This window comes from Zootoca vivipara, chromosome 2, assembly GCF_963506605.1.
Source record: "Zootoca vivipara chromosome 2, rZooViv1.1, whole genome shotgun sequence".
Classification (NCBI taxonomy): Eukaryota; Metazoa; Chordata; class Lepidosauria; order Squamata; family Lacertidae; genus Zootoca; species Zootoca vivipara.
Window position 1 is genome coordinate 7,130,508 of NC_083277.1, and position 9,683 is coordinate 7,140,190.

Here is a 9,683-nt window from a genome sequence, read left to right on the forward strand (position 1 = left end):
TGAACACACGGGAGAGAACAGCATCTTTCCTCGTTTTCTCAGCTATATCAGTAGCTGTTACAGGAGCCCCCGGAAGTGTTTCCAGCATCATAATGTGCTCCGCCGGAGCAGGATCCTCATTGCTCCCGCCAGGAAGGGGCAATCGACTCAGCGCATCAGCGTGGCACAACTGTTTCCCCGGCACATGGGTCAAGGTGTACTGGAACCCATTCAGGAATATTGACCAACGCAACATTCTGGGGGAGAGAATTTGTGGCGTTTGTTTGTTTGGGTTGAACAACCCTAACAGTGGTTTGTGGTCCGTTTCAATGGAGAAATGGCGACCGTACAAATAATCATAGAACTTTTTGATTCCTGACACAATTGCTAGTGCCTCTTTATCAATTTGAGCATAGTTGCGCTCCGTGGGTGACAACGTACGGGAATAGAAAGAGATGGGCTTTTCCGACCCATCCGGTTCCCTATGACTCAGCACAGCCCCCAGGCCGTATTGAGAGGCATCACATGCCAGGACCAGCGGCTTCGACTCATCATAATGAGCAAGGACGCTCCTGCTACTCAGCATTTCTCGCAAGGAGTCAAAAGCCTTCTGCTGCTCCCGCCCCCATCGCCACACAGTCTTTTTCTGCAAAAGTCTATGTAATGGTTCAGCTACCGAAGCTTTCTGGGGTAAGAATGAATGATAAAAGTTAATAAGTCCCAGGAATGACTGCAACTCCGTCTTGTTCTGTGGTCGTGGTGCCTCGATGATGGCCTTAATCTTAGCATCTGTGGGGTGGATGCCTGATGCATCAATTTTAAACCCCAAGAAATCCACAGTTGGCACCCCAAAACTGCATTTTTCTTTTTTCAGTTGCAACCCCACCTCCTTGAACTTGAGCAACACTGCACGGACACGCGCAACCAGTTCCTGTGGGTCTTTTCCAGCAATCAAAACGTCATCAAAAAATGGCAAGACCCCCGGCAGACCCCTTAACAGGCGTTCCATGAGCCCTTGAAAAATCCCTGGGGCCACACAAACTCCGAACTGTAATCTGTTAACTCTGAACGCCCCTTTATGTGTGACAATAGTCTGTGCTTCCGCTGCTTGTGGGGTTACTGGCAGCTGTTGGTAAGCTTGTGCCAGGTCAATTTTGGCGAACACCTTGCCCCCAGCCAGTTTAGCCAACAGATGTGATACGACTGGAATGGGGTATGAGTTTCCCCTGAGTGCCTTATTGATAGTACATTTGTAATCTGCACATATCCTGACTTCCCCATTTGCTTTAAGGGGCGTGACGATTGGAGTCTCCCACTTAGCAGAGTCCACGGGTGAGAGAACTCCCTGCTTGACCAATTTATCCAGCTCTGCCTCGATCTTGGGTTGCAGTGCAAATGGCACTCGCCTTGGTTTGAGTCGGATTGGGGCCACCCCGGGGTCCAACTCAAAGTCAACTGGGGGCCCTTTATAACAACCCAGTTTTCCATTAAAGAGACCAGCAAATTCCTTGCATAATGCCTCGCTCATCTCAGGGCAGGTTTGGATTGAATTAAGCCCTGAGATACTCAGTCCCAGGGCGGGGAACCAGTCAGTGCCCAGGAGACTGGGGCGACTGCCCTTCGCAATCACCAGTTTGAGTACAGCCTGTTTGTCCCGGAACTGTACTCTCACGGCACACATTCCCATAACATGGATGCGGCCTGCTGAGTACGACTGCAAGGTTGCCGGGAAGGGCTCCAGAGGGGGCAACTTACCCCTGGGGAAGAATGTCTTCGCGGTCTGGTCCGACACAATGGTGAATGCAGATCCAGAGTCCACCTCCATGTCGCACTGCTGACCCTCAATCTTCACCTTGACGTGTGCCTTGCCTTGCGCTGGAAACTGCACGGCCCTCCCGTTGATCTCCGTTACGTAGTGGCAGTCCTTTTGAAAATGAGTTGCTGTGGGCGGTCTGCGATGCTCCAGTCTAGGTGCTCCTGTCGCTCCCGACGCCGCCGATCTACAGACCCTGGCGATGTGACCCGTCTTTCCGCACGTCCGGCACATAGCATCCCTGAAACGACAACTCTTCCGCTCATGGTTTCCGCCACAACCTGGGCAACTGCCTCGGCGATCTTTGTGCACTGTGCAGGCCTGACGCACCAACTCAACCCCACGGACTGGGCTCTGGCTCGGAGTAGCCTCTAGCTCGTCCATGGCATGCGCAACTTCTATCTGTGGCTTAGTGGCCTTGCGACTGGCATCAAGCTCCTCTCTTTCATAATTCTCCGTGGCGGTGGCCTCCTTCAAGGCTGAAGCAAGGGTAACCTCTTCTTTAGCCACGATGCGTCTTCTGGCTTTCTTGCTGCTCAGACCACCAATAAACCGATCCAGGAGAGTCTCTTCCAGATTTTGGAAGCCGCAGTGCTGAGCGAGCTTCCGGAGTTCAGCCAGAAATGCGGATACAGACTCCCCAGCATGCTGCTGCCTCTTATGGAACTCCATCCGCCGGGCCATCTTGGTCTCAGTAGGCGCCAAGTGGCTTGTTAGGCAGGCAAGAATATCTTTGAGAGATGTCTCACTCAGCTTCGCTGGAGCAAGTAGTGCCTTGGCCAGCTTGAAGGTCTCGGGCCCACAGTAGCTCAGGAATGTGGCCCTTCTTTTGCTGGCATCGGTGATCCCTTGAGCCACTGCAAAGAACTCGAAGCGTTCGACGTAGTCTTCCCAGGTGTGGGGCTCTGATGGCTGGAAGGGCTCCAATACCCTTGGACTCTCCATTGTCCTAGCGGGCAGGGTCGTCTTCTCAGCTGGCCAGTGAGTCTTGTTCTACGCTGCAATCCGGACTCTGAGGCAGGGCTGTGTTTAACCGCTCCTCAGCATTCCGGATCCCACCTTCGTCGCCAGTTGTTGTGACGTGGGGTTTGTGATTTCAGCTCTCTTGACAAAACATGCTGGAGACAGTTCTCTAGTAACAGCTCTTTATTAAAGTGAACAAGACTGACTGTGAGGGCAGGAAGGCTACATTTATAGGGACAGGGGACTGGCTAGGAAGGGATACATTTTGGAGGGAACAATATCAGGCAATCACAGTGCTGCCTTTTGGAGGGAACCAATAAGACAGAGGATCCAAATACAGCAGCTTAAATGAACCAATAGTAGCTGTACCCTCTGGAACCAAAAGGCAGTTACTTTATCCTAATGCAAATACAGACAATAATAATACAGATATAAAATCCTTTGACTCAATACACAACAGTATGAGCTTTCGTGTGCATGCACACTTCTTCAGATACCTCTCAAAACACTTCAGATACTTCTCAAAACAGACATCCTTCCCCAGCTAAAGCAGATCTCCAATTAGCATGTAAATCAAAAGGGAGGGGGGCTGACAGGAGAGGAATTCCGCCCTCAGGGCAAAAGGACAGCTTCTCAGAAACTCAGGTTTTCTCTTAACCCATTCCCAGGCTCCTTTGCAGACCTTCCCAGTATGCACTGCAATGAACCAGGGTTTCACCTAGATACAGCATATTGCTTATTCCATGACAGAGTAATTTTACAAATTGTGTATTTAAAGTCATGGAAAATTCTTGGTAAAATTTTGAGGTTAAGGGGAGAAATAGAAGATAGAAGAAAGGGTGTTTTTTAAAAATTTGGATAAATTGATTAATTATTGGTGAAAAAGAGATATTTTTAGAATAGAATATTTGAGTGTGCATGATGAAATGTGGTAGATTAATTTAAGATGCAAGATGAAAACTGCTTAATTAGAATTTTAAAATGGACCCAGTGAGGGGGAATTGAGGAAGTAAACAATATAAGATTCGGGATGCTTTTCTTTTTATATGTTTTCTTTTTTCTCTTGTTTGAGTTTCTGTTTTGTTTTTATGATTATGTATCTGAAAAACGAATAAAAATTATTTTGGGGGAGAACACACAGCACAAATACATCCCATCAGGAACCAGCCACTGCCTGGATATTTCGGAGACATAAAATTGAAAGCCCTCCTAGGCAGATGAAGGTGAAGAAACACACATCCTGAAACAGTGACCTATTAACACTCTAGACACAGGCTGGAAAATCAATGTATCTTCTATACTGTTCTCAGTACTCTTTTGACTGCGTATTGAGGTTTATTATACAGTATATGTTTTTCAACAGCATTTATTCATTAGCGCTGTGATCTGAGGGCTCTCATTGCAAAGATCTACTTTACATACATCAAGAGAATACCAGCAAATGTATTTGAAAAATATAACATCAATTCTCACCAGATTAACAAATATTGGGGATGGCGGATGGGCAGGTGTGAAGGACTCCCTGGTCCTGAATGGGGTAACTGTGCCCCTGAAGGACCCGGTACGCAGCCTGGGAGTCATTTTGGACTCGCAGCTGACCATGGAGACGTAGGTCAATTCTGTGTCCAGGGCAGCTGTTTATCAGCTCCATCTAGTATGCAGGCTGAGACCCTACCTGCCCGCAGACTGTCTTGCCAGAGTGGTGCATGCTCTAGTTATCTCCTGCTTGGACTACTGCAATGTGCTCTACGTGGGGCTACCTTTGAAGGTGACCTCAAAACTACAACTAATCCAGAATGCGGCAGCTAGACTGGTGACTGGGAGTGGCCGCCAAGACCATGTAACACCAGTCTTGAAACACTTACATTGGCTCCCAGTATGTTTCCAAGTAAATTCAAAGTGTTGGTGTTGACCTTTAAAGCCCTAAACGGCCTCGGCCCAGTATACCTGGAGCATCTCCACCCCCACCGTTCTGCCCAGACACTGAGGTCCAGTGCAGAGGGCCTTCTGGCGGTTCACTCACTGCGAGAAGCCAAGTTACAGGGAACCAGGCAGAGGGCCTTCTCGGTAGTGGCACCCGCTCTGTGGAACACCCTCTCACCAGATGTCAAAGAGAAAAACAACTACCAGACTTTTAGAAGACATCTGAAGGCAGCCCTGTTTAGGGAAGCTTTTAAGGTTTAATAGATTATTGCATTTTAATGCATTCCTATGGGATTTGACTTACACATTTTTTCGACTTACGAATGTGCATTCGGAATGCATTAAATTCGTAAGTAGAGGTACCACTGTATAGCTATGTAAATCGAACTCTGATCAGGAGAACAATCTGCAACGCAGCTACTAAAAGGAATAAAAATTCTAATGGAATTCTAATGGAAGCAAATTCTAATTCTGAACACAATCATTGGCTTACTCTCTGTAGGAGTTAGATATGATTAAAGATCTTCCCACACTCCAACCCTTTCTAAGATGTTTCCCTTGTACGAGTTCTTTTCAGTTTAGTAAGGGAGCCCTTCTCACAGAAGTTATTTCCATACGCCAAACATTTCTAAGATTTCCTCCCTTTATGAATTATTTGGTGTCTAGTAAGGTGACTCCTCTTGCTGAAGCTCCTTCCACACTCTGAACATGTATACGGTTTGTCCCCTGTATGAGTTCTTTGATGCGAGGTAAGGGAGCTACTGCACCTGAAGTTTTTTCCACAATCCGAACATGTATACGGTTTCTCTCCTGTATGAGTTCTTTGATGCAACGTGAGTTGGCTACGACGACAGAAGCTCTTTCCACACTCCAAACATTTATAAGGTTTCTCTCCTGTGTGCACTCTTTGATGCAAGGTAAGAGTGCAACTCTGGCTGAAGCTCTTTCCACACTCCAAACATGTATATCGTTTCTCCCCTATATGAATTCTTTGATGCCGGGAAAGGGAGTCAATGCGACTGAAGCTGTTGCCACATTCCCAGCATTTATAAGGTTTGCTGCCTTGATGAGTTTCTTGATGTCTAGTAAGTGCATTGCTACGAGGGAAGCTCTTTCCACACTCCGAACATGTATGCGGTTTCTCCCCTGTATGAATCCGTTTGTGTGACTTAAGGGCGCTACTGTGACTGAAGCTCATTCCACAGTCTGAACATGTATACGGTTTCTCCCCTGTATGAGTTCTTCGGTGGATAGTAAGGGTACCACTGTGACTGAAGCTCCTTCCACACTCTGAACATGTATACGGTTTCTCCCCTGTATGAGTTCGTAGATGCAAACTAAGGGCACTACTGTCACTGAAACTCTTTTGACATTCAAAACATTTATAACGTTTCTCTCCTGTATGAGTTCTTTGATGGTGAGTAAGCCCACAGTTGTGAGTAAAGCTCTTTCCACACTCAGAACATGTATACGGTTTCTCCCCTGTATGAGTTCGTAGATGCAAGCTAAGGACACTACCATGATTGAAGCTCTTTTGACATTCAAAACATTTATAACGTTTCTCTCCTGTATGAGTTCTTCGATGTTTATTAAGCCCATTGTTGCTAGCAAAGCTCTTTCCACACTCAGAACATGTATACGGTTTCTCCCCTGTATGAGTTCGTAGATGCAAGGTAAGGGCACGATTCTCACGGAAGATCTTTTGACATTCACAACATTCATAATGTTTCTCTCCTGTATGAGTTCTTTGATGGTTAGTAAGCCCACTGTTTTGAGTAAAGCTCTTTCCACACTCAGAACATGTATACGGTTTCTCCCCTGTATGAGTTCGTAGATGCAAGGTAAGGGCATGACTGTCACTGAAGCTCTTTTGACATTCACAACATTTATAACGTTTCTCTCCTGTATGAGTTCTTTGATGTTTAGTAAGCCTATTGTAGCGAGCGAAGCTCTTTCCACACTCCAAACACGTATGCGGTTTCTCCCCTGTATGAATTCGTTGATGTGACTTAAGGCCACCACTCTTTCTGAAGCTCCTTCCACACTCTGAACACGCATACGGTTTCTCCCCTGTATGAATTCTTTGATGCAACGTAAGGGAGTTACTGTGACTGAAGCTCCTTCCACACTCTGAACATGTATACGGTTTCTCTCCTGTATGAGTTCTTTGATGCGAGCTAAGGGAACTACCGTCACTGAAGCTCTTTTGACATTCAAAACATTTATAATGTTTCTCTCCTGTATGAATTCTTTGATGTTTAGTAAGCCCACTGTTCTGAGTGAAGCTCTTTCCACACTCAGAACATGTATACGGTTTCTCCCCTGTGTGCACTCTCTGATGTAAAGTAAGAGTTGAGCGACGACCAAATCTCTTTCCACACACAGTGCATTCATGCTTTTTCTCCTCTTTGTGAATTTGATGTTCTCCACCCTGAGACGTACCGGATTTACCCTCCGGCTTTTGCTTTCGTCTCCCCTCTTGCCTGCTGCCTCCATCTTGAACCCTCAGCCTCCTTTGCTCCTCCTCCTCTTTGGATCCTTTTGGTGACACTTCTGATTGTTCTCCTTCTGCCAGCATCTCTTCAACATCTCCTGATGGAATAAAAAGGCAAACTGATGAAATGCTAAAGGAGCTTCTTCACCCCAATCATTCAGTCGGGACACGGAGATCAAGGTTCCAGGGCCTTCTGCTGGTTCCCTCACTGCACAAAGTGAAGTTACAGGGAACAAGGCAGAGGGCCTTCTTGGTAGTGGTGCCCACCCTGTGGAACGCACTCCCGTCAGATGTCAAACAAACAACGATACAACTTTAAGCAGACATCTAAAGGCAGCCACATATAGGGAAGTTTTTAATGTTTTATGTTTTATTGTGCTTTTATATTTGTTGGATGCCAGCTGGAGTGGCTGGGGCAACCCAGTCAGATGCGTGGGGTACAAATAATGAAAGTATTAATATTAGTATTATTATTTACTGAGTTTATATACCGCTCTATACCCAGAGGTCTCAGCGTGGTTCTCAGAAAGAATCACAGAATAAAAATAACAATCCAATTACACCACACCCAAAAAAGTGCCACATTTTTTAAAAAATGGCCCTTCCACCTCCAAAGCCCAAGCCCAAAGCCTCTCCTGGCGGCTGCATTAATAAACGCCTGGCAGCATTAGGCAGTCATTCATCATTTTCCCTAACACACACTTGGGGGCACTGCGAGGGGTTTAGGGGTTTTTGCTTTTTAATTTAGTGGGCGTTGTGTCACATGCAAGGCTACGGCGGCCATTTTAAGTAAGGGCAGTCGTGCCCCTTTTAACCTAGGTTTTATACTATGACTGATTGCCAGACTCTGCGTCTTTAAAAAACAACAACCATGCACTTTCTCTCCCCAGTTTAAGTCCTCAAACCAACACCACATCCTACATTCAAAACAAATAACCAAAACAAACAAACCACAAAACACACAACAATGCCCAAATCATACAATACCCACCAAAATAAACGACAACCCAAAAAATAAAATTAAACAATAGTAACTTCTGGTTCTCATGTTCTTATTTAAAAAAAAATATGAATCTATTTAATTATAAATGTTCACGATGCGTGCGCAGTAGCCAATGAATGGAGATACAGGAGGGAGGGGACAACAGAGGGCTCAGACAAAAGTAAATACTGGGAAATAGAAGCCAGAAACTGACAGTTCCTTCTCCAATGGTGGGGGCCAAAGTAGGAAGATACCGGGGGGACGGGCCAACACACCCCAGGGACAACAGAGGGCTCAGACAAAAGTACATGCTGGGAAATAGAACCCAAAAGCTGACAGTTCCTTCTCCAAGGGTGGGGGCCCAAGTATGGAAATACAGGAGGGAGGGAGCAACATTCCCCGGGGACAACAGAGGGCTCAGAAAAAAGTGCATGCTGGGAAACAGAACCCAGAAGCTGACAGTTCCTTCTCCAAGGGTGGGGGTCAAGGTATGGAGAAACAGGGGGAGGGGCCAACACTCCCTGGAGACCACAGAGGGCTCAGACGGGGTGGTGGTGGGGGAGCCCGATAGCTCATGAGTCAGGACAGGGTGGGGCCAGTCACAGGGATGTGCTGGAGGGGTGGGGGGGGAGAAGGGGACTCGATAGCTCATGGGTTGGGACATAGTGGGGCCAGTCACATGGGTGTGCCGCAGGGTGGGGGGGAGGGGGCTCAATAGCTCATGGGTTGGGACAGGGTGGGGGCAGTCACAGGGATGAACCAGGGGGTGGGGGGAGGAGGGGGCATGGTAAGTCATGTGTCTGGACAGAGTGGGGGGAATCACAGGAAAGAACCACAGCAACGTGTGGCCGGGCCAGCTAGTATGATTATAAATGTAAGTGACTTATATAGCATTGAACATGACATGTATAGCATTGAAAATGACATGTATATCTATGTACAGTTGAAGGTATGCAAAAAAAAAATGTATTCCCTTGGGATACAGTATATACAAACTGTTGTTATTCAGGTAAGAATTTGCACTTGTAGCTCTTGCGTTTGTGGACTTGCACAAGGGATTCTCGTTTGATGGTCCAGCAGTAGTCTGACATCATAGTTTTGTCCCATCGCCCTTGATAATGCTCTTCCATTGTCTTCAGGTCTTGATGAAAGCGCTCTCCCTGTTCATCACTGACTGCCCCAAGGTTTTTGGGGAATTGATCTAGGTGACTATTCAGGTAATGGAGCTTCAAACTCATATTGCACCCAATATTGTGGAAAGCCAACATTTTTTCAACCACAACCTCACAGTTGTCTGCTTTTTTGTTGCCAAGGAAGGAAGCTTTTGATAACTGCCACAAAAGACTGCCATGCTTTCTTCTCTTTGCCATTCAGCTTCCTGACAAATTCCTCATCTCAAACAAGGGCACGAATTTGAGGTCCATCAAACACACCTGCTTTGATCTTCTCGAAAGACAAAGTGGGAAAAGCTGCAACTATATGTTGAAAACATTTGCCTTCAGTATTTAATGCCTTCACGAACTGTTTCA

The 9,683-nt window shown here is 46.5% G+C and overlaps 1 protein-coding gene across 1 annotated transcript in view; it reads right to left on the reverse strand.

The window, feature by feature from the left end:
- Nucleotides 1-3,220: 3,220 nt before the first annotated feature.
- The window catches only part of LOC118081404 (zinc finger protein 883-like), a 29,003-nt gene continuing 22,540 nt past the window's right edge, over nt 3,221-9,683 (reverse strand). Inside the window, exon 4 of the mRNA XM_060269503.1 lies at nt 3,221-7,270. Coding sequence (XP_060125486.1) covers nt 5,307-7,270 — 1,964 coding nt within the window. The 3' untranslated portion in view covers nt 3,221-5,306. The remainder of the gene's footprint in view (nt 7,271-9,683) is intronic.